Source organism: Ambystoma mexicanum, chromosome 13 (assembly GCF_040938575.1).
Source record: "Ambystoma mexicanum isolate Mex_15411 chromosome 13, UKY_AmexF1_1, whole genome shotgun sequence".
In the NCBI taxonomy this organism is placed as follows: Eukaryota; Metazoa; Chordata; class Amphibia; order Caudata; family Ambystomatidae; genus Ambystoma; species Ambystoma mexicanum.
The window spans coordinates 177,068,395-177,093,896 of NC_090938.1; the positions used below are offsets into that span (position 1 = coordinate 177,068,395).

Sequence of the window (25,502 nt, forward strand, 5' to 3'; positions counted from 1 at the left end):
AATATGGGCAGTAGCAGAGGGTTCTGGTTGCCACAAAAAAGCAAAGGTGATAAAGTATAATGGGTCAGAAATCCAGCTGTTCCAGGATCTGGCCCAGGTCACCCTCACGAAGTGGAGACAGATGGGACCAGTGGTGTGTGCTCTCACCAAGCGGAATTTGCTAAAAGTAGACCTTCCCATTCAGCCTCCTCTTAGAAAGGGAGGGGAAGCAGCACAGAATCACCACGTGCGAGGAAGGCTTGAGGATTGTACAGATAGAAGATGAGGAACCTCCAAGGAGTGAACGAAGAATGAGGAGCAACCCAATTAAAATGAAAAGCTGGCAATGAACATTTTCAAAGAAAGGAGCCAAACTCCGGGCTCTGAGAGGCCCGGGGGTGCCCCGAGTCGGAGAGGGTGAGGAGGGGAGAAGCCCCAGTCGGAGAATGAGCAGGGGACTCTGCTGCGCTGAGATTATGATGGACGATATGGCAGGTGAAATTCACCACTAGGCAGTGCCTTAAGTGGCACTACAAATCGAGCCGGGGCCCATCGAGGGGGCGTGGCCTAACAACGGGGTCTTGATGGGCCGTTAGGCCACGCCCCCTCGACGAGCCCCAGCTCAATGGGCTACTGGCACCCCTGCCAGGCAGCCTTTTGTAGAGATTAGCACCCTCTCCCCTATGCGGGAGAGGGTGCTGATCTGCATTTATTTTGCATAGGCTTGCCTGGCAGGGGACAGTGCCTCGCCTATTCAGCCTTAATGGTGGTGCTGCCCCTCGCCAGCTGGGGAGGGGCAGCGTCATCATTAAGGCTGAAAGGGTGAGGCCACTGGAAGCAGAGGCCTTTTTCCTAAAGACTGAAACTCCCACGAATCCGCGAGCTTCAGTATTTAGAAAGCAAGGCCTCTGCTTCCAGCGGCCTCACGTTTCTTCATAATGGTGGCGCTGGCCCACGTGCATCCCTTGATTAAAGGGATGCCTCGCAGGTGCGGCGCCACCATTATTGCTGAAAGTCATTTTTTTCTGAAGACTGAAGCTCTCGCACACGAGCGAGAGCTTCAGGCTGTAGAAAAAAATGCCTTTTCGTGCAGTGGCCGGGGCTGCCCAGGGAGTTAGTGGGCCCCGGCAGGGACCCGCCTCAAAACGAAATTTCGGAGCCTGCCGGGGCCCAGCCCCGGCAGGCCCCGGCCCACTTGAAGCCCTGCCACTAGGGGAGAATGGAATGAAGGGAAACCGGGGGCAGGAGGTGGGTTCATCTTGGTTTAATAACAGGTAAAAGGGTACCCGCACATTATTACTCTGGGTTGTTGAAGAGGTTCAGCTCCCGGGGGAAGGGAAGTCTGGGGGGAGTGCGGAGGCTGGCTGAGCCCAACCAGAGTGAGGTGGGGTACAGCGGGAAGGGATATTGAGGGCGGAGGGAGTAAAGGAGACAGTTATCATCCAGGACATCGTGAGTATAGACTCCAGTAAGCCTGATATAAAACTTTAAGCTAATCACTCTCAATGTGAGGGGCCTGAACTCACCAGGGAAAAGGAGGAGGGTAGAACAATTCTTGAGCAGGGAAAAAGCAAATAGGGTAGCACTGCAAGAGACACATGTCCAGAAGGCAGATAGACATAAACTCCGGCTGTTCCAAACTAATGAAAAGGGGAAACAAGGGTGTGTGCTTTTGGCCCTCCATGCACAGCCAGGCCTACGGTTCACAGAGACGAAGGGGGACCCAGAGTGGAGGTATGTTCTGGCTAACATCATCTGGGATGGGGAGGGATACATCCTAATGACAATATATGCCCCCAACACAGGGCAGGAGGGATTCCTGAGGACAGTATTGGGGGAGCTCGAGAAGTTCACCAAGGGGAGGATAGTGCTCATAGGTGACTTCAACCTGGCGTGGGATCCAGACAGAGTGGTTCTGGTGGATGCATGGAGGTAATTAAAGGGAGGGGATAGTGGATATGTGTTCAATTCCCATGTACATAGGTTGTTTATTAGGATAGACTACATGTGGGTGGCCCGTACCCTCCTGGGGCAGGTGGGAGAGATCAAACTGGGGGCAATTGCATTGTACCAGTATGTGCCTATTGGCCTCTCACTATAAAGGAGGAGAAGGGGCCCGGGACTATGGAGTGGACAATCCTAGAGAACCTCCTTAATGACCCAGTGATTTGTGAGGAGTTGAGGGGATGGATTAAGGATTTCTTCGCAAAAAAACAAAGGGCAGGGGACGGCAGCACAAATTGTATGGGATGCATTTGAGGCCACTGTGAGGGGGGAGTTGATAGCTAGGAAGATGCAGAGAGAAATACAAAGGAATCAGTTGCAGAAAGACCTTGAAGAACAACTGAAGGGGATAATGTCCACGAAGGAGAACGACACCTGTAACACGATCATGAAAGAGTATAGGGGGGTCAGGGGGCAACTGGACATTCTCCAATCAAAGAGGGTAGAGCAGTCAATCCTATACGTGCAGCAGACATTTTACATTAAAGCTAACAAGGCGTATAGGCTACTTGCCAGACAGTTAAGGAAAACGTAGGGTGCCAGGACCATATTAAAGATTAGGTCCGGCGCAACAAGCAACTGCACCTCGAACCAGGACATCTTAAGTCCCATCAGGGAATTTTATTCAAGCCTTTATGCGGCAGACTCGCCAGAGGAGGGGGCCCAACAAGACTTCCTGGCGAGGTTCTCTTTGACAAGGCTCACCCGAGAGAAGAGCGACAATTAGAGGAGGCAATCACCCCAGAGGAGGTGAGGGCTGTGTTCCGGTCATAACCAAAAGGAAAAGCCCCTAGACCGGACGGCTACCTTGCCAGCTTCTGAAAAATATTCCGGGAAACTCTGATACTGACTTTAGTGCCCATATTCAACTCATTCAGGTCGTTCGGGAGAATTTCCCCTCTATGGAGGAGGGCAAAGTTGTTTTACTTCTAAAGCCCAATAAGGACCAGGAGCAATGCGGGACCTAATGACCCATCTCCCTCATCAACTTGGATGCAAAAATATACACCAAGATATTGGCGACCCGATTAGAGAGGATACTCCCAAAGTTGATCGGGGTTGACCAATCTGGATTTATTAAAAACAGGCAGGCTTCTGACAATACGCAGGAGGTGTGTCACCTCATGGAGAAAGCTACCCTGATCGATACGCCCGCGGCGGTCTTGACTTTGGACGCAGAGAAAGCCTTTTACTGGGTAGAGTGTTTGTTCCTCTTCCACACTATGGAGGCCATGGGGTTGGGGGAGATTTTTATAAAAATGGTGAGGGCTAACTACAAGGATCCGATCCGATACTTTGCCTGGCAATAAATGGCCAGCTCTCAGAAAGTATAAGGGAATCCTAGGGTACGAAGCAGGGGTTCCTGCTCTCCCCACTCCTTCACACAATCCACTTGGAACCCCTTCTCTCCCATAAAAGGGCATCCCCAGACATCAAAGAGATTAACTTTGGAAAAGAGACCCACAAGGTGATGTCCTTCACGGATGACATGCTATTAACAATAACGAACCTGGAGGCTCTCTTGTGGTCATGGCCAGTAGCCAGGTTATCCGAGTTATGGCCTTTGGCCATGGCTCGGACAATCTGGCCACTGTCCATGGCCACCCGCTATACCTCAGTCACCAATGGTGTATCACAATTTTTTGTACCTACATTATGACACTTTTCTAAAAAATAAGGCACAGGCACATTTGCAAAATCATGCTTTCAATTGCTTGCCAATTCTCCTTGCACAACGTTCCTGCAAATCCATTCATGTTTTATTTTTTGAAAAGTGTCAAAATGTCTGCACATAAAATAGTCATATAACCTGGCTTCCAATTGACTAAATCCATTTAGACTCAAGGTTCGGTTGATAATCTTTCTAACATCTTTCGTGCAAATTCATGAAATGGCAACAAAGTTATAACTCATCTAAAAATGTTAAACCCCCCCCTCTAATTTTGCCCCCTTTTCACGAAATTCCACCAGACTTTGCAAAAATATTCAAATCTGGGTCTTAAATCGTTTTGCAAACTTTTGGGCAGATAGCACCAAATACATAAGCTTTTCAAACATTTTGGGACCCTGCTCTAATTTTGGTCCCGCTTGGCAAAACAGCATCAAATTGTGTAGAACTATTCAAGGTCATGTCTAGAATAATATCACAAATGTTTCATAGTTTCATTGAGTCACCTCAAACTTACATGCCATCCAAAAACTGCTTTTCATCAACCCTGTAAAGCAAAAATATGTATGGATGCCTCCGAACATCCGAGATGTTTGTGAACATTACAGGGCTATCCCCGAACCGAACACGGACATCAAAAATGAAAAACTCCATTTCTTTTTGGCCTTTTATGGCCATATCGTATCCCATCCTCATATCCCCTCACCTCGCCAGAGATTGTTTCATTAATTTGACAAGTGCAATGTTGTGGTTTTTTAATATTTTTTTCCAGCATTGTTGTGGACTATGGTCACAGTCTGCGAATCCAACATGGCAGGCGTTTCCCAAAAACATGATGCACCTCAACCTTTTCACCATCCAATCAGCGGGCGCATCCTATATCTGCAGACATAACAACAGCCCCAGGACAATCGGAGGCCCGTCTCCGGACCAAACAGGGAAGTGAGTCCACGAACTGAACCCAGATATCACTATTTATTTTTAACCTGGCAGTTTAAAAAAAAAATACTGGAACGATTTACGCCAAATTTACTAAAGCACGCTTTTGCGACCAAGCCGCCACTTCTGGTGCAAATTTGGTGAAACTCCATTCAGCAGTTTGTGCTGTCGGCTTGAGCAAAACTTTTTTTTTATTGCGTTGATGGTAAAAACGACACCTTTTGGGACCCCCTATAGCTTTGCCCCTCTGCACGAAACCTCACCAAACTTCGCAGAATCAATCTGACGTGGCCATATACATTTTGTTTCAATGTTTCATGCTCTTCTTATGGGTTGAGCAACTTAACAATAACTACACTGCCGCTACCGCAGGCCGTTTAATATATGTAAATTAAGTGATTGCACATGCATGGGTGTAATTGACAACACACAAGTAATTTCATAGGCAATCACATTCATAGATAACTATCCTCCGCTTTTTTACTAAATTCCTTCAACCCTAATAGTTTTTGAACCACTCGGGGAATTTCTACCAGGGGAAATCACTATGCAGAGGTGTTGCCCCCCCCCTTCAAACCCTCTGCCACCCATTTCATTATTCCTTCCTCAGATCCTCCTTCCCTCCTCCCTTCACATGTGTAACTGCATCTATTTTCTAGATTCAAGCCACTCCCAGAAGTACCTGCACCCTCCTACTTTGCTCTTTCTACACTTTTGTACACTTTTACAGTTCTCAGTTCATTATATAAAGGTATTATATGGCCCAATAAGGCAATGTGACAAAACAGATACAACAAACTAAGACCAAAGTAGGATAACAACATTAAATTATTAAATAAATACTAAAGAAACGTGTGCTGGAAAACATAATGCAGATGGGCTGAGCTAGAGAATCCTACATCATTATCTCAAACCATAGAGACAGGTTTTTAGGGAATTCCTATGTTACAGTTCAGAAGTTTATCTGAAGTAAACAGGGAGTATGTTCCAGCTGGAAACACCTGGAAGAGAGACGGCATGAATCTTGTTAGCAAGTCAAGAAACTTTGAAGGAAATGCTGCCTCTATATGAATTGTGATGTGCTTGAATATTCTGCAAACCTGCAACTTGAGAGACAGCGTTTAGAGAAGTAAAGTGGATTCAAGATGGCTGAGCAGGACTGGACTAAAGAGAGAAGTAAAGATATCGACGTTAATGTCGATGTTTGGCGATCCAAGGCAGAATCATACGCGGACAAGAAACAGCGAAAGGAGGAAGGGTCAGTGGGAAGAGCTGTAGGAATGTGGAGTTTTAGAAGGTACATTAGGGACATAGAAAGAAGGGGATGGGTAAGTGAAGGATTATAGACAAGAGTTTCTAGCAGATTTATGGAAGGCTGTAGGCAAGCGTTGTCAATTTCATGAAAGGCCAAGGAGAGCTTGAGCTAAAAGTAGATAAAAGTTGGGGGTGAGGGGATCAGAGACATTGGGGAACTCCTGTTGGGGACAGTAGACATGCCCGATTATTAGGACTCATCCACTTGGAAACCATAGACCATGTTGTATTCAAAAAAGATTTGCAGTGAAATGGAAAAGCAATTTCTGAATTGCTGTTCAATATGCAATGAAGATTGCACTGGCATACAGCCATGAACAGATAAGCATGAATGCTAAGCGTTAATACACAAGCCTCATTCTCCTGAAAATATATGTACTGTGGCAGGTACTAGCATAATTGACCTAAAAACATTTGACCTAAAACATTTGATCGGATGTTTCTGACCTTTCATATGGTCAAATGTAATTAAATATATATATGGTGGTGGGTGAGGGTATAGGTTAGCTTGAGGGGAACTCCCCCCTTCATTTTAGACTGAAAAAAGGTCAAATAAATTCGATCAAATGTGATTAGGTCAAATTTTTGGGTCAAATAGACCCAAACCAGTGTATCAACCTTGGAACAACACAGACAGACTGTAAATAGATCATGTAGAAATGCAAACAAAAAATACAGTCCTGTTCAGTCAGGGTACGAGCAGAATAATATGTGATATTTGAATAAGGTACAGAAGAAATATGGCCAAATAGACTCTACATTGACTTACCGCTCTTTCTGCAACAACTCATCTAAAACAGAAAACAACAGGAAGATTGGTTATTATAACAAAGAGATTGAAGTGGAGCTGTGACATCAAACCTATCAGTTTTGATTACTGCCGGAAGTGGAAGCCTTTATGGGACGAGGATTTAAAGCCCCCAGCATCCTCTGCGGCCCTGCTTTCTGATCTCATTAAATTCAGTGATTGCATGCATTCCCCTCCCGCACAGAGACACCATAGAGCGAGAAAGGCAGGATTAGGCTGGCATTTGTATCTTCAATATCGTCACACATCCAGACACCTGTGTCGCTACACCAGACAAACTATATTTCCCACTATTGGATACCGTGAATTATTTTTCCTTTGCACGTGACTGGAAAAGTAAGTCTTGGAAAATTGGCTCCCTTCCTTTACCTTATGCAAGAACTTTCTTATGCGGCTGAAACCACCCTACCCTGGATCTCTGCTGCCCAGCTTTATGCTCAGAACAGTACACTCAAAACAATCTAATTAGAAAAATAAACTCGGAATAAGACACAAAGAATAATACAATTAGGAAAATACACTTGAAATAACAGAAGAACAATGGAATTCATCACAATAGTGATAGGCAACACAAATTGCTGTGACATGATTCTGGGCCCTAGTAGGGAGATTACTTGAGGGCCCGTTGCCACCTTGAGCTAGAGAATGTTGGGCCTTGGGTGGTATAGGGAAAATCTCCTGTTCTCCTTGCCCACACCACCGGGCAGGTAACGTCACATTAGCAGACCATTGGCCAACCAGGATGAAACTGCCCTAGAAGGCTCATCCCCGATCCATATGTTCTGCAGGCTAGTGGAATGACACCCCTCTGCAATCTACAATACTGAAATGGAAGGCTTTCCATCTAAGAGTGAACCTTTCTGTGTGATCGACAAAAGGGAGTGCGTACAATGCTGATGTTATCAATTCACCGGGCACCTCGAAGACGTTTTGCCTGAAAGTGCGTGGGACCCGCGACAAACACAACGTTGCACGGAAACAGTGTTTTGAGTCAACTGCTTCCCAAATGCAGATAACTTGTCTTGGGAAGCACTGTTACGCCAATGTTCCCTGACAATAAAATCTGATGCTGAGAAACAAATTATTACATTCCCTATTTGAGCCATGCTACCAGTGAATCAAACAATATAGAAAGCTTACGCAGCGGGATACAACAAGTAATTCACATGATGGAAACACCACACCCCAAAGTAGGCAGCATCAGAGAAGGTCAGGACAGCGCATCTAAAATCCAAGATGGCGGAGAGCCCTTATATAGGATTGGCCTACACCTGAGCACAAAACAGTCCCAGGTGTTCTCAGGAAACTATCTGGAGGAGGTGCTTGTACTTGGAGGAGATGGGTGGAGCGCATTGAGGGGTTTTTAACATCAGGGGTGGGTGGAGAGAGTTTGGTGGAGGTTGTTACACCAGGAGTGGTAAGTGAGTGAAGGAGGAGGTAACAACAGGGGGCGGTGGTAACATCAAGGATATGATAGCAGAAGGAGATGGCAAGAGGCACAGATACATGGTAACTCTAGAAAGATGGGTGACTCTAAAGAGGTAGTAGGAAGGTACCAGTGCGAGTAGGAAGGTTGACCATAGGCAAGTCCATACAGGGAGAGGAAGAAAAAGATGTGGCCAGGAAGGTTACTGTCAGATCAGAGAAGTGAAGGGAAAGGACTTCCAGGGTTGCAGCAGTAAAGCCGAAGAAGTTCTCTGTGGACCAGCGTCTGGTAGAGGGAACGTCTGACTCCAATCTGAACTCAAGCTGCTCCATCAGCTGCTGCAGGTGACCCAACAACAAACTGTGGAGGCTGATCCAGCCCCGAACCAGTAGAGGAGACTTGGTGCTAGACAGCTGCGGGTACTGGACCCGACTCAGAAAAGGCTGCACCTAGTTTTTCTACAAGGACTGTCCATCACCCGGGTAATTAGAAGACTTAGCACTTAAGTGAGAGATATTGGTCTGTAGATACTTTTTGATTTATTTTTCTCTATGACTTTGTGTTTAACCTTTAATAAATAGTGTACACCCATCTTTTAAGACCAGCCATCTCTCCATCCCACAAGGCTTCTGTGACACGGCACACAATCCTACAACATGAGCAGCAACAATTTGTTTATAGCAACATGATCATTAAATACCCTTAAGATAGCACACTCAACACAAAACACTCACACAACACACTCAGAACAAAACACTCAGAGTAATACACTCAGGATAACACACTTAGAAAACAATTACTACACCATCCATAAGCAATAGGAACTGTGTACAAGTTCACACCATGACCAACAACAATATGCTTGGAATAAGTTGGTACAACTAACACTCACATAGTACAATTTAGAAAAATAGCCAGACACATAGAGGCATTAAAGAAATCATTTATTTAATAAAAGTTAGTATTATTTTGTTAGCAATATTTCTTAGGGACAGACTAAAATGGTTAAATCATAAAACACTTTTTAATGAACCTGCTCAAGCAAAGACTGGTCAGGCATCTTAGTATGACTCGTGTATCCTTGTGCTACACAGTGTGAACTTAGAAGGCTGCATTTTTTCTGTAGGAAACGCGCAATGTCGTATTGGCAGAGGAAGGACATTCGATAGTGTGTCAAAGCGTTCCCGTGCATGAAGGTTGTAAAACGTTCAATGTTGTTCTATGAGGTATTTGATCAAGAGAAAGAACAGGAAGTGAGAAAATTACTGAAAATGTCATGTGGTAATGATGTGATATGATAGGTTATTTAAAACACGCTTAATACCTAGAGGTTTCTAAGCACAGACCCGGGGATCAAACCTGCGTTGCTCTTTGTGGTCGTGCTTTCAAGGCGAGCACGGTGTCCCTGAGCTATTGTCCCTGAGCTATGCTTGCGAGACACGCTGATGTAAGCTCTTGACCCGAGAGGGGCGGGTCAACAATATAGAAACACGTACGTGAGGTGACACAAGAGGAGAGGGATTAAATACAGCTGCAGTCAAGCTGAAGAGGTTGGTTTTGTTTACAGGGCTGATTTGGTTCCTCTGGGGTCTGCCTTTTAATTAGACACCTGTGAACTAAAGAATATAGGCTTGTTGCTGTAGTCTTCCTACTTCATGACTGGTCTCAATCCCCAGCCCTGGGCCTTTCGGCGTGTTGTATTTTTCGGGCATTCCAGTTCATTGCTGGAAACAAAGGATAATTAGCCTTATCATACTGGTTAAAGACCTGGCCATTCATGCCATGGCCATCCAGACACCTGGCAACATGTAGCGGAGTAGACAGTACTGGTCTAAGACCGATCACAAGAGCCATTACAATGTACTCAATTCAAGATTGAGCAGTAGGTTTTTCATTTATTTTTAATTGTGTTTCAGTTTAAAATTCAAACCTTTCACAACATTGTATACAATAATTAAAACGTTACCTTATCACTTATACAATATCACAGTAAGTAAAAAACTCTAATAATAAAATAGAATAAAACCAGAAGCAATTATACAAAATTGATTAAAAAATGGGAGAGAAGAACAAGCTGTGAAGCTTGTGAATGAGAAGGACCAAGAGATAAAGAGCCTCATTATGAGATGGGCAGTGCAGTAAAAATGTGACGGTAATACCGTTACTGCTGCATTACTGCACTGCCCAACTATGAGTTTGGCAGCAAGGAGGTGGAAAACCTCCAGCAGAATGCTGGAGGTAAATCCGCTGCCTTATCGCCAATATCTGCCCATTTTGGTGGTATTACCGCCGGCAGTAATACTGCTGAAATCCTCCGTGGAGTCCTATGGACTCCATCAATGGGGACTAAGGCGCCAAACCAATACTTGTAATCTGGCAGTAACACCGCCAGTCCAAGTGGCAGTAACAGTACTACAGTTTGGTGGTATGATATGATATGATATGGCATATGTAACGCGCCTATACACAAGTGTTTCAAGGCACAAGGATTCAATGCAGGGATACCACCAAACCTGTAATGAGCCCCAAAGTCATGTAACTTAACAGTGAAGTGATTTGTGCTGGAGTTTAATTCTTCCTACCAGTATACCAGAAGCAAATGCCTAAGGAACCTCAGTACTCTAATCGTCAGAGGGACGGAATGGCCAGAGTTACAGCAGTACCAAAACAGGTCTTCTTCTATAGCAAAGTCACATGTCAAATATTACCCCATAAAGAGAGTCTGACATTCTGAAATCGAGTAACAGCCCACCACCAAATGTCTCAAAGACTCTATTTCACTATGGTTTGTACAGAATCTACAGCATGGTCCGTCAACACGATTACAAAGGTTTTCGATCTCCCTGGTTAGAATTAGGTTCAATCTAAAACCTATAAACAAGGTCCTTAATCTAGCATTCGGGAATTTGACCAAATAGGTCAGAATTTGGCCCCATTTCTTATGCTCTGCTGACAGATCTTAGTACAAGTTATAGACCCTCAAAGCCGAACCTGTATTAATCCTATCCCACTTTGACAAGCGCTTTTCTTTTTACCAATTCTGGGTTTTCAATCAATTGCAGTAAAGTACATCCTATTTCCCCCAGAGTGTGGTTAGACTTGGAGATCCATTTTCAACAAAGGCATACAAGTTGTTCAATTCCTCCTAAGGGCCAAGCACTTTCTTAAGTAATGGCAGCATATTGCAGGTTACACAGCACTCTATAGAAAATAACCCCAATCAGTTCGGCAAAATTAAAACCTTTCTCCACAAACCTTCTTCAAGAGCATTAATTACCTCTGTGTTGAGTAGCATTGTCTCTAAACCAAAGATCATCGTTGGGCTTATTTTTGTCTTATAATATTTAATTACTAGCATCAAAGAATACCTCCCAAATTTGTTGTTGACTTTTCTCATCTTGCATACAAAACCATCAATCACTGTGCATAGTAAAATGTTAATGTCACTTTTCTTCCACTTGTTGAAAATTGGGGTTCCCAAATACATAAACTGTTCTGCCACCTCAATTACTGTGTCTCCCAACACCCATTTAAAAGGGGAAGTTCGCCCAGAAATGTTCTTTGCCCAATCGATCGGCATGTAGTTGTACTTGTGAGCATACATTGATCGATCATAAACACATTTCAAATGCATCTTAACTTAGTTTTTCTGACATTTGCACATACGAAACTGACGGGTCATGTACCGCCATCTTGTGCTAAACTTAGCCATTGATCCATTGCCCTAAATTCAAGTTTCCTTCCGGTAGTAATTCAGATCACCGTCCCTCAAACTGACATCACTAGTCAAAGTGATATGCTCTACCAATTCTCATGATATTCTTGAACAGCGTAGCCAAACGTTCCTTGTAATCACCCACGTCATAACTTTACCTAACGCAAAACCAGGAAGAACCACACACACATCCAAACATACTGCAAAAATTCTCTTTCTTTTCATTAAAAGGAGTAAATAACATACATTTTGAAAAAAATAACAATAGTCAGAAATGTAAAAAGTAGTTATATTTTTAACATAGTGCTCAAAATAGAAGATTACATCCACGAAAACATGCATAACTTTTGCCAATAGAAGTGATAGCTTGAAAACTTTGCCTGCTTTGCATTTTTCTGTTACTGTCAACTTCCATAAAATATTGATGATTGCCTTGATTGATCGATTAATCCCTGTTTTTGCATTCTTTAGTCAAAGTTCTGCGTGATTAAATCTAATGCCCTTATGTTCAATCACTGATGCTCAATCAATGCACATCGGCCCTCATTACGACCCAGGCGGAAAGTTACCGCCTGGGTCGTACCCTTACCACCATGGCGTAAACTACGTTTACGCCATGGTGGTTGGCGGATTTTCCTCCCCATTCCAAGGTGAGTGGGGCGGTAAATCCCCATTTCCCATTTTACCCTTCCCCATTCCCATTTTCGCCCCATAGGGCATAATGGGAATGAGGAAAGGCGATAATTACGGCACCGTAAATTACGGTGCCGTAATTATCGCCAAGGTCCGTTTGCGGCATGGATTTTAACGGCTGCAAAAAAACAGCCGTTAAAAGCCATCCCGCAAAGGGAACCTTGTAATCAGGCGTTAATGGTCGGCGCCGTAAACCCCTTAACGCCTGAGTCAGAATGAGGGCCATCGTGTTCTGTAATTGAGAAGAAAGGAGTCCTTTCACTTTGTAAATGCAACACTTTTGCAATCACACAAATTCAGACCATAAAAGCATGGATGATTGTATCCATGACAAACACAAAAGCGCAGAATGTAACTATGTAAATATGGGAAAAATATATTTGATTACCCGTTTTAAGGAATAATATACACAGCACATACATATGTTAAGTAACAATTTGCAGTTAAATTTACATGTACAATGTCTAGTCTTTGCGTCAAACAGAACCTTAATCTGGCACATTGTTAATCATCAAGCATACTGCACACATGCCAACTTTAGCCGCATACATATTATGTAAAACGAGGCTTACATGATTTGCTGATTTTCCATTTTCTCTATGTAAGGATGAGCAACCGTCTCGAACCACAGATCTCAGTAACAGAAACTTAACTTTATTGTGTTCGGTTTCATTAGAGTGAATCTTATAAATTATTTGTGGATATTTGACACATATGTCCTTCAAATCTTTAGTACAGGCGATTCAAGGACAAATAACAAAGAGACCCTTTATTGTGTGTTCTCGGCCTGCCACAGTAAGGTTTCATTTTCAGTAACAAATGCCACAAAAATGCACAATATTATTTTTTACTTTCAATTGCAAGCTGTGCAGTGAATCAAATGAAATATTTTAACTATTCCACATAACACAATATTTACTTCTCAAGGTGCCCTGTTCCAGTATGTATTGCTGTTAGCTAACTAGCTATTCGTTACCCACCTTCAGTGCAGATCAAAAATGCACAAATTCATTTCGCAAATCATCTGCAACATAGAGAGATGCATAGGCCACATGTGCATGTTCATACAGCACGTCGGCAAAGAATGCATTCAAATGACATATACTGTCACCTGGGCTGTCAATGTTGGCTAACATTGTGGTCCATACATCTTTGGTCGATTGCAATCTGCAGCCACTTACCACGAATCCTACTTGCCAAGGAAGTTAGTTTCCATATCTTATAAGAGTTTTTCTTTGCTTTGATTTTGTATGACTGCTTCTCTGTTCTGGTTAGATTTTTGAGCACTTTGAGTTCATTACAAAAAACTGTTTAATAGCATCCTGAGTAATAACCATTAAAATTACAAGTGTGTTAGTTTGTGGTGATCATTTTTGGGCTCAGTTGAATAACACACACTGAAAGATGTAACAGTCAGGTATTACTTCATAGTGGAATAATACCACTAGTGGGCATTTTTTTATGCACATAAGAATCAATATTGTCACTTTTCAGCATTTTCTGTGCAGTGACAGGACCTTCATTGCCAATGGTCCCCATGTGAAAGAACCCTCTGAGGTGAACATGGTATTCAGCACCTTGTTTGTCCCCGCCAAGCCAGCCCCCTTGTGATCGCACGTTCACAGGTGTGAACTGCCATTGATACCGGAGTGGGGATGGGTATGAATGAGGGGAGTGTAATAGGCCCAGAAAATAGCCAAAGGACACATACATATGTTGATTGCAGGGACAGGGTCTTCAAAGGAGAGACTGGAGACACAGGGTCTGGGGTGGTCATGTGGCCAATGGTCCCCATGTGAAAGAAGCCTTTGAGGTGTACATGGTATTTGGCACCTTGTTAGTTCCTGTTAGGCAGAAACCTGTGCAGTTCCCTCTGGGACCAATGCAAAAGATTTAAGACTACAGGTGTTTGGCAGTAAACCCACTTGGTAGCAGTCTGTACCACACAGATTCACTTGGTAGCTGTGGCTGAGCAGTCAGACTTCCCTCAAGAAGAGTTAGGCAGTATACAGAGTATTCACAATAGGGAAAAAGAACACAGTAGAACAAGTAAACACTGACCAGGGCTTGGTGTAAAAGAGATATAATTATTTATTTAAAACCACATCTAGAAAAACACACAGGCACTAATAGTAAGTAATTCAAAAACATGGTCACTAAAAGATATACACTCCCTTAGAAGAATATTAGACAAGTCTTAAGTAAAGCCCCACTTATTTTCAGACAGCGGTGAGCGCTTAACGTAGATGGCACTCTAATAATTAGTTTTAAAAGGGAGAGAAAATCAGAGAATAAATTGAAACAGATCCCAACACTTTTTCACGAACACAACAAGAGAGGAAGGCAAAGTAACACCGTGAGTTTAGAGTCAGTAGGCCGGATCCACTTTAAGAGGATCAAAAACGAAATGTGTCCAAGGTCAAACGGTTGCAGTGCACAAGAGTCTTGTAAAGGTTCAAAAAGGAGTTGGACCAAAGAAAGGGACCAGTTAGAAGGTCAAGGCGGCCAGCCCAGTCCAGAAGGTTAAGGGGTTATTATTACCTTGTAGCAATCTTTAGAAAGGGAGGCCTGGCGGACACGGTACCTTAAAGTGGTGAGAATACTCCAGCGGGGGCAGTTGTTCCTGGCAGCGGATGCAAGTCGGTGCTTCGTCTGGGGGAAGAGAGGATCTCATCGGGGAGGAAGACAGGAGTCTGTTGCACTGCCAGGGAAGAAACCAGCCGCTGAGTTCTCAGGTACAAGGAGCGGTCCTTTTTATTCGCGGTCCAGTGGTAAGTGGCTATCCGTTTGCCGGGGTGCTTGCCACTGGCAATTCAACCACAAGCCGATCTGGGGTGCGAAGAGAAGAAGGTAAACTGGTTGTGCCCACCAGTCAGGGGAAGAAGCCTCTCCAGCCGGGAGATCTTCTCTGTCGTCGGGAGCTGGTGAGTCGGTTCCGCAGGGCTCCACCGGTGGTGTCGTCGTGGTAGGTCGGCTCAGCTTCTCCCTCGTCGGATTCTCAGGTCCTGTGGCGACTTCTGAAGTTCCAGTCCCCAAAGCCCTGCTTTTATGCAGCACACCCCCATTCACTCAGCCTAGCTGTCAATCAAACATGCTAAGTGGTGAGCCGGCCGGCTCACCACTTGGGCCAATCACACAAGAGTGCGACTTGAGTTACCAAGGTAACTCAGTCCAGGGTGCCTAAACCCCCTCCCACACCCCCTGTGGTACCCAGACAGAGTGGCACCACTTATGGAGGCTTCTGTGGAGAAGCCTGCCAAAAAGTGGAACAAAGGGCTCGACTTGGTTTGGAGTCACAGAAGAGAACACAAACGCCATTTTAGAATCGAGTCCTGGCAAAAAATACCAACCGGCGAATTAATATTAAATAAATAAACCAGCGGTATGTTCGAGGCTATGAGAATTAAATAATTAAAGTTGGTAGCCTCGAACAATGGGAAACTCCCATAGGAATATATTTGCGGTCGAATATAAAAAGTAGTATCCACTGCCACCAGCCAAAACTCGATCAGGGGGGACGGAGACGTTCCCCCTCGACTAACAGACCCCGGGGCAATCGAATTGACCCGACCAGTATGTCCACAATATGATGGTTTGTACTGGTTTCTGTTAATAATTTGGGACTAGTAAATCCAATGGTGATTTTACATGTCCTGGCAGACAGTCGTCAGTCCTAGGGTATAGAGTCTATGGTGGGGTGTCACTATGACACCCCTGTGTTACTGCACGGAGGGTGCTGTGTAACACACATAGAAAAAAACACATGAGACCCTATGGAGTAAAGGACCCCATAGCCCATAAAACACATTAGCAGTCAAAGGAACACCATAAATCATGTCCAAGAGTGGGAGAAAAAGAGTCTCACTCTTGGCAGGAGAAAAAAACAAACTCCAGAAATCCAGCAAAGCTGCTGGGGGACTCACTAGGTTAGGAAATTCAGCCTAAAGAGAGAATTCTCCCTAACAGTTCCCACCAGCGCAGCCCCCTTGCGGGTGCACAGTCACAGATGCAAACTGCCATTGATACCGGAGGGGGAATGGTATTAAGCGCGCTATAAATGAACATCAAATAAATAAAATAGTCAAAGAACACATAGATGTGTTAACTGCAGAGACAGGGTCTTCAAAGGGGAGTATGAAGACACTGGGTCTCGGGTGCCCATGTGGACAATGGTCCCCATGCGTAAGATGCCTTTGAGGTGTACATGGTATTCAGCACCTTGTTAGTTCCCACAAGTGCAGCCCCCTTGCTAGCGCACAGTCACAGGTGTGAACTGCCCGGATGGATGGGGATGAGGCGAGCACAACATGCCAGTAAACTTGGTACAGGACACGTATATTTCATCATCCTCTTGGTATAGCATACATTTATAAATATTAGATGTTTGGACGTGTTGGTGACTCACAAAAAAGAAATCCCTTGTAATGTCCAGAGTCACTCAGGAATTTCTCACGAATGGCTCGAAACCACGCAGGCTTGTATTACTCATTGAACACGGAATCGCAGTCTTTCATTAATCCACCATTTAAACGCTTGATAGGCCACAAGCCTGTGACGTCTATATGAGAGATACAGAACTAGTTCACCTATTGTTTTTTTTTTTAATCTATTGGCCTCTTCCTGTCTTAATCTTGACATATCTGTATCTGGTTCTATCTATCTATCTATCTATCTATCTATCTATCTATCTATCTATCTATCTATCTATCTATCTATCTATCTATCTATCTATCTATTGTGATGAATCCCTGTACGTGGTCACTTTTCCACTTGGGGGAGCCACTTTCCATGAGCCCAAGGAGGTGAGGCCACTACCCAATAGTCCCTCTGGGGGTGGTACTCAGTGGGTGGATCTCATGGGAAGGGAAGCCCCCTATTGGGGTAGTGATAATCCGGGGAGAACATTGTATCCCCATAGCCCACATAACCCTAACCAGCCTTCCTCTCTAAACCCCTACGAAACCATCCCTAGTGTTACTGTCCATTTCCTTAAAACCAGTAAGATAGGTAGTACTGGAATGAGGAAGAATCCAACGACTCACTAGGAGTCCCCAAGATCAGTACTGAGACAAGGAAGAGTCCAGCTGACTCACTAGGTGTCCTCAAGGTCAGTACTGAGATGAAGAAGAGTCCAACTGACTCAATAGGAGTCCTCAAGATCAGTACTGAGATGAGGAGGATGCGCGGAAGCATAGACAACACCTCTGTGAATCGTACTGAGCAGTCCAGTCTTTGTGCACTTCCTAATGGCCAAGACACGAGTGAAAAAGAAGAGGGAAATTCAAAATCAGTTAGAGATCCTTCCTGGACGAACTGCGAGATGCAGAACCAGCGGTCAAGAACCAAGCTAAGCAACCAAGGATGGGAAGCTTACCCATCAGCAGAGACGCTCCGGAGAGCTCCACCATGGCGGGCCATGTCTGGAAGACGAAGCGCAAGCTGATCGAGAGAGCTGGTGAGCGTGGTCCACCTGGGATGCGACCCCCGAAAGCAGGAAGCTGCTGCTGAGCCACAGCAGAACTCGAATGCAGGAGCAAGTCGCCAAACGGGGGTGAGTCAGCAGAGAATGGTGAGCAACCAGAGAAGAGTTGGGAAACCGGGGGGCTTGCTCGGAACCCCATATGACCATAATGCAGTGGGACACAGGTCAAGCACCCGCAACCAATAAGGAATGTCATCCAGAGCCATCTTCTTCATGTCAGTCCCTGGGAGCATGAAAGACCAGGGCTACCCATATCAGAAGAGCAAGAAAGCAAAGGGGTCTGGGACCCGAGGGAAAAAAGCCAAAATGGTCTGCGACCCAAGGGCAAGAAACCAAAGAGGTCTGGGACCCCGAGAGCAAGAAAGCAAAGGGGTCTGGGAACCAAGAGAAAGAATTCTAAGGGGTCTGCGACCCAAAAGCAAGAAACCAAAGTGGTCTGGGACCCAAAAGAGAAGGAAGCCAAGACCACAGGGGTCTCGAACCTGACAAGATTACCTGGCAGGATAGTTAACCAGGTATACATTGTTAGGAATAAGGAAGAGCCAAGAAGGAATTGGGATCCACACCCAATAATGAACTACACACAAAACCTTTGTCATAGTCACAATGTCTGGCAAGATAGTAAACCAGGTAGACTGTGAACACATTGAGCATCGTGGAAAACACATGGGGAAAGGAGACGCATCCCCTAGTGTTTGAGGACATTGCAAAAGGAATCAAGAGGAGGGGGGTCCTTCTCTTGCATTGTGAAAATACAAGACTCTTTGTTCTATGTGCCTTATAGAAACCTCAATACAAGGAACCTTTTTTGCGACTTTTCATTTGCAAACCTTAAGAATAACACTTCATTTTGAATCGCCCAGTAGTGAACCTTCGGCTGTCAGCCCGAAGAGAGAAACCATTATTCTGAATCAAGTAGACCTATGCTTTTCTTTAGTTGTGTATACAGTGCAAGGGTCGGAAATAGGTTTTGGACATAGGACGATGGACTCTTTGCTTTAGACTGGCATCCTGACACACTCCTTAGTATTATTTGAGGCAGGGAAACCCCTCTTAGAATTAGGGTCGGACAGGGTTTTGTCTTTTATTTTACTACCATTAAAGGTCTAAAGCCAAAAACATGCCTCCTGTGTGCCGGTCTCCTCCTTCCACACCCTTACACTATCTATTAATCTAAATCTATTTTTGGCATGGGTAGAATAGCACAGTGGCAACATGCTCATCTTGGAAGTAAGACGACGCAGAGCAACACAGGTTTGAATCCCGAGTCCACGCTTAGAAACATCTTTGGTATTAAGTGCTTTATAAAAAAAACAATTATAATAATAAAAACAATCTATTTAGGCTGGGGCGTATAGCTCAGGGTCAACACATGTGGCTTGGAAGCAAGATAACTCAGATTCTGTGTTTAGGGACTAGTAAGCGTGTTATAAAATATTAATTAATTATTTGTCTATGTCTATTGAATATCTTATTATTATTATCAGTATTATGGTATTTATTGAGTGCAGACCTGGCTTCGAGAAGCAATGGAGCACTTTACAGAGGAATACACCCAGACAGATATATAACAGAGCGCTTTACAGAGGTGTACAACGTTACAGATGCATAACAGAGCGCTGTTTGGTGGTAGCAGCCAAAGAGATATCCAGCGGGGGTAGGATACAGAGGGATACAGAGGAGGGAGGACAGCTGTAACAGGTGGCAGGGAGGAGAGGGGCAGACATCGTCTAGTGAGTCAGGTGACGCGAATGGTGACATGATGTCTAGGTGTTGAGGAGGCGAGACTTGTTGAAAAGGGCTCCTTGAGTTATTTTCTGAATTGTAGCAGCGTGGGGCGAGTCTGATGCTGATGGGGAATATTCTTGAGGTGTAGGCAGAGAAGGCTTGTTTTCTGGTCCTTTCCTTTTTGCAGCATCGGATTTCAAGTCTTCATGTGTCCTGGCTTCTGGTGATGTGCTGTCCGCTGGAGATGCTGAGTTTCTCAGAGAGGTAGCTGGGTGACTGCCTTATAGTTGATGCAGCAAGACTTGAAGGGGATTCGTGAGTGCAATGGAAGCCAGTGAACATCGATGAGGGCTGAGGTGTGTAGACCCTTGATGAGGCATGTGGCCGCGTGTAGGACACTTCACAGGGGCAGAAGGGAGGATGACGGGAGGCATTCAAGGAGTGCATTAGCCCCATCCAGGTGGGATAGGACCAGTGCTTGAACCTGGACATAAAGCTGTCCGGAGGGAGGAAGGGCTTGCCTTTTTGCTTGAGGCAGAGCTGATACCAAGCTGTCTGAGTTTTCTTAGCTATGTGTGTCTTGAAGGAGAGTTGTTTTTCGATGTGGAACCCAAGGGACTTGGTGCAGGATGTGAGCTAGGGTGTGAAGCACTCAGAGTTCATGGTTGACAGCCAGGTCTGTTTGTCTGGGTGTTCAGCGTTGTTGTGAGGTGTAGGAATTTGGCCTTGGTGGGGGTTGAGCTTCAAGTACACACTGGACATACAAGACTGGATCAGTGAGAGGCAGGTTTTTAGCCTATGGATGTCTTTGCTGCATTTGATCTTGAGGTATAGCTGTGTGTCATTGGTATATTGCTGGATGTGGATGTTGTGTGTGGCTAGTATGGCCCCCAGTGGCTCCATGTAGGATTGAAGTTCACTGGGGAGAGGATGGAACCCTGCGGGACTCCACAGGTGACGGGTAGCATTGGTGATCTAGAGGAGGCCATCTGAACAAACTGCTTGCAGTTGGCGAGGTAGGACTTGAACCAGAGTAGGACAAGGTTGCTGATCCCCATGCGCTGATGAAGGTGTCTGTAAGCGCCTGGCGGGTACTGTGTCGAAAGCGGCCGAGAGGTCGAGTACAACCAGGAGGCAGAAGTGGTCATCATCAAGGATGCTCAGGGCGTCATCGACTACCTGTATGGTTGCTGTCTCCATGCTGCATCTGGGTCTGAATCCGGATTGGTAGGTTTGGAGGAGATTGTTGGTGTTCATGTGTTGCTGCAGTTGTGCTATCTCTTTCTCGATGATCTTACCTAGGAAGGGAAGATGGGTGATGGGGCGATAGTTACCTAGGTTGTCAGGATCAAGAGTGGGTTTCTTTACTAGAGGGATGATTTATCCCATTTTTAGGGTTGATAGGAAGGTGCCTTGAGTTAGAGAGCTGTTGATGATCTCCAGGTAGGGAAGGAGAGCTTGTGCAGGGAGGGTATTAAGGATGATGCTGGGAGTATGTCATCTGTATACAATGTGGCTTTGAGGGCGGCCAGGGTTTCGATCAGGTCGTCTGTTGAGAGTGTCTTGAAAGTTGTCCAGGGTGTGACGATTTCGTGAGGAGGGACATGAGGTGGGTCTGTGGATGTAGACCTGGCATCTATGTGCTGGCGAATCTTGTTGATTTTGTCGATGAAGAAGGAGTTGATGGCAGTGGATTTTTCGATGGAGTGTGGTATGGCATGGTTGATTAGCGGGTTGATGCACTGCTTGCCCACTTTGAAGAGGGCTCTGCTTTTGTTGTAGGCTTCTACTATGGCATTCCGGTAGTAGGAGGCCTTGGCTGTGTTGATTAGTTGTCGGCGGGTTGCTCGGAGTTCCTTGATGAGCGCCATGTCCTAAGCAGTGCTGTAGCGGCGCCAGGTTTTCTCTTGTTTCCTGATGACCCTTTTTCTGAGGTTGAGTTCTTGCGTGTACCAGGGTGTTGACGGTTTTGGTTTGCATGCGTTTTTTTCAGAGATGTGTGTTGGTCGATGGAGGCTGAGATAGTGGTATTGAGTGCTTCCAGTAGTGAGTTACAGTTTGGTTGGGGGTGTTCGGTCCATGTAAGGTGTAGGCTGGCGAGTTCTTCTGTGAGGGCTTCCACTGGGAAGTTCTTGAAGGACCTGAACGTTTATCTGCTGGGTTTCTGCTGGGAGTGCTTGACTGAGGTGGTGTGCAGGATGTTGCCAGGAACAGATAGAACCAGTCAAGCGGGAGAGGAGAGCTGTAGTGGAGGGAAGACAGTGTAATGATGATTAGGTCGAGGATGTTACCTTGCTTGTGTGTTTGGACTTTCATGTGTTTTGTGAGGCGGAGGGTGTCGAGAAGGCTGACGAGAGCTTCCTTCATCTGTTTGGTGGCCTTATTACCTGGGAGGTTGAAGTTACCTAGGAATATGTTGTTTGGGTCTGTTAGGGACTTAGGTGAAGTCTTTGATGAAGGTGATGTTGGGTTTGGGTGGTCTGTTGATGAAATGGAAGGTGACTGTGTCCATCGGGAGGAGAGCAGGAAGTGGCAGGAGAGGACTTTTAAGGAGCCATAGTTGTCAATGTCAAGTCTGGTGCAGGGCCACAAGGTCTTGTGTCTGTCTGCAAGACCTCTCCTGTCTTATTCGGCGGGCTCTGTGTTGGATGTTGTAGCTGTCGGGGACAAGGGCGTCTAGGATCTGGGTTGAGAAGGATGTCAGCCAGGTCTCAGTGATGACAATGGCATCAAGGTCATGTGTAGAGATGAGGTTGGCAATGTCTGCTGCATTGGTGATAACTGAGTGGACGCGGGCGAGCATCAACTTCTGTGTTGTGGATGGTGAGCGGGTGTTGATATGGTTTAGGCTGATGTGGGTGAGGTTATAGCATTGCAGAGTCAATGCCTTAGAGGAGGGTTGGCATTGCCTGGTGGTGGTGGGGATGGTCTGTGGGGACAGTGGAAGAAAACACATGTCGGTGCATGCATACTAGACAACAGTCCGAGCAGGGGTTCAGGCCCTGGGTCCTGCCGGTCCAAACAGGTCCAAACAGGAATTTCCCTTTTCTTTGACTGCCCGTCACTTCAGCTACCCGGGTAAGAGATGCCCTTGATCTAAGAGTTATGAGCAGAAAGGAAGAGGCAGGGCTAAGCAGGTGGGTGGGGCTTAAGCCAGGTGACCTAGATCCACTTGCACCTGCTCACCAACTACAAAGAAAAGAGCCTGGAGGGCTCCTTAAGTACGGGGAAAGGGTGGGAAAATAGGAAGGTGCCAACAGTTTAAGGTAATTGACAGGTGGGCGGGGCTTATGCCAGGTGAACTAGATCCACTTGCACCTGCTCACCAACATCTATCCATCCATCTATGCATCTATATAGAGATAGACAGCCTTCTGTTTATCTCTGTGTTTGTGTGTGTTTCTCTAATCCTCCATCTTTCTGCCTCTGGTTATTGCTTTGTCTGTTTATTGACGTCTCTCGTTGTCTGTTTCTCTGTTTCTGGTTATATGCTGCACCTGGCTCTTGGTGTCTTTTACTGTCGTCCCCCTTTGCCTGGGTGTCTCTTCTGCCATCTCCAGTTTCGTCTGCTGCCTGCACATTCACCCCAACAGGCACTGATTTAGGAATTAGCAGCATTGTTTTCATGGATTTGCATCCCAACCTGGCGACAGTGACTCTGGGGGGAAGTACCATTCAGATGACCTGGAAGGGGTGCCCTCCTGTCTGGCGATGGACAGCAGGACACTATAGCAGCAGCAGGAACCTGCTGCAATGATCCAGGTTCGGGTCGAAGTTAGAATTCCAGCAGGCCAAATACTTGTTTTCAACCCCAACAGTGGCAGTAACAATGAGTAGCTTTGGGTAGGGCAAACATGTGCCCTCGCAAGACTTTGCGGCTAAGGTGATTAACAATAGTAAAATGGTTATAGCCTTTAAAGAAACATTATAACATTGAGAAATGTTAGAAAGACAGATAATGAACCGCTCATTTTCTCTGTTGCATTATTATAATTTTTAGCGTTTTGTTTGTATATTCTGCACAACAATATTTTACCTATTGCATTGTCTTGATTACAACTTCTCCATTACAAGTGCACTCACTGCATGGATAGCTTTTTCATCATTGAATGCAGACATGGGCCAATAAAAGACATGAGTGAGAATAATAGAGTGGCAACAAGGTTCTGTGAAGAATTGAGCTGTCAACCCCAACAAATGACATATAATGAAGAGGAGCTAAAAATTAGTCATAAGTACGAAAATATCATAAACAGTACAAGTAAAGTCATTTTAAAGAAATACAAAAATAAAAAGAAATACTATTTGATTTTGATAAAGAAAGGGAATTTCAAGCCAAATATAGAACATTTGCTTCTAAAATCCATGATCACCTTTTGAATTGAGGAGTTCACAGGGCCCCTCCATTCCCCTCCTGCAGCCTAGCTTATCCCTTGTTTTGCTCTTACCTGTGTTCATCCGGCAAGGTAGACTTTCAAAATGGCGGACGGCCCACCAAAACCCAGCCCAGCGCTAGCCCAAATTGTCCCTGCTAGAAGTATTTTTCTTTCTGTTTTTCTCTATTTTCGTATTCTGACTAAGTATCACATTTGAGTCCCTTTTACTTCATTCATTTATAATGGACTTATTCTCAGTTTTTGTTTTGTACCTCTTTATCTCAATAATATTGTTTTTGGTGAATTATGTGTACTGTGTATCGGCCCCTAAACCTTGCTGACTTAGCCGAACAGTTGGAGTAAATTCAATGCAAAAAAATGTAATTACTTACTTTTATGATCCCAATATTTTGTGAGTGAATTCTGAAATGCAACAGAAAAGACATTTGTTACGTAAACCCTTCGACTGTACCTTGCCACTGGATAACAGTAGTGGGGAGTGTGAGACAGGAGGGTACCATACACAATAGCTGTGGAACATTCAATGCTCATTGTGTTGATGTCTCGTACATTCGTGGCACTTCAGGTGGTCTGGGGTGCTGAGACTTTGACTTCTGTCAAATGCGTATGACTATACAGGGCAGGTGTTTAGGACTGGATCGCTTCAATACGTAGGGAACACATTGGCAAGGCCAAATGAGGCAGCTGCCTGCGGCCACACCAGCAGGACACCAGATTGGCCAATCAAGCAACATATCTATCCCCATTTCCAGCATGTAGGCCACAAATGTTACTCACCCTGGGGCCAGAAATCATTGCTCCACTCATGCGCCTAACCATGCATGCTCAAGCCATGGTCCAAAGGCCCTAAAATAGTAACAAGACTGGGATCTATGTCAGGACCCATTTGCTGGCCAAATGTGTCTGCCCTGATCTTGCATCAGTCCCTTTATTGCGCGCACTGGGCAGCAGAGTCCACCTTTCTACACCTTACACCTCTCTTTGCCAAATGTATGCATCTTACTTAGTCTTCAGGATTTTACTCTATCTGTCTTAAGTCATTAAGGAGGAAAATGTTCTTTCTAGTACAGTTGAACCACACCTACCCAATATCTCCATCAGCGATGATGAAAGAAAAGCTCCTAAACAGACCTGCTCTTTCTGATCTGTCCAACAATCGGGGGCATCTTTGATTGAGTGTGTGTTTGAGTGTGAGTGAGGTGGTGAGTTTGTGTGTGTGTGAGTGAGTGAGTGAGTGTGTGAGCTGTTTGGTGAATGAGCAGGCGAGTAAGTATGTGAAAGGGTGAGTGAGTGTGCAAGTTGGTGGATGAGTGAGTATGTGAGCAATTGAGTGAGTGAGAAAACTGGT

General features: G+C 45.1%; 1 protein-coding gene across 1 annotated transcript in view; it reads right to left on the minus strand.

The window, feature by feature from the left end:
* LOC138520104 (uncharacterized) overlaps positions 1-25,502 on the minus strand; it is a 251,860-nt gene that overhangs the window by 89,505 nt on the left and 136,853 nt on the right. The window contains exons 11-12 of the mRNA XM_069632614.1: positions 24,526-24,556; positions 6,675-6,696 (exon numbers count right to left, since the gene is read on the minus strand). Coding sequence (XP_069488715.1) covers positions 6,675-6,696; positions 24,526-24,556 — 53 coding nt within the window. The remainder of the gene's footprint in view (positions 1-6,674; positions 6,697-24,525; positions 24,557-25,502) is intronic.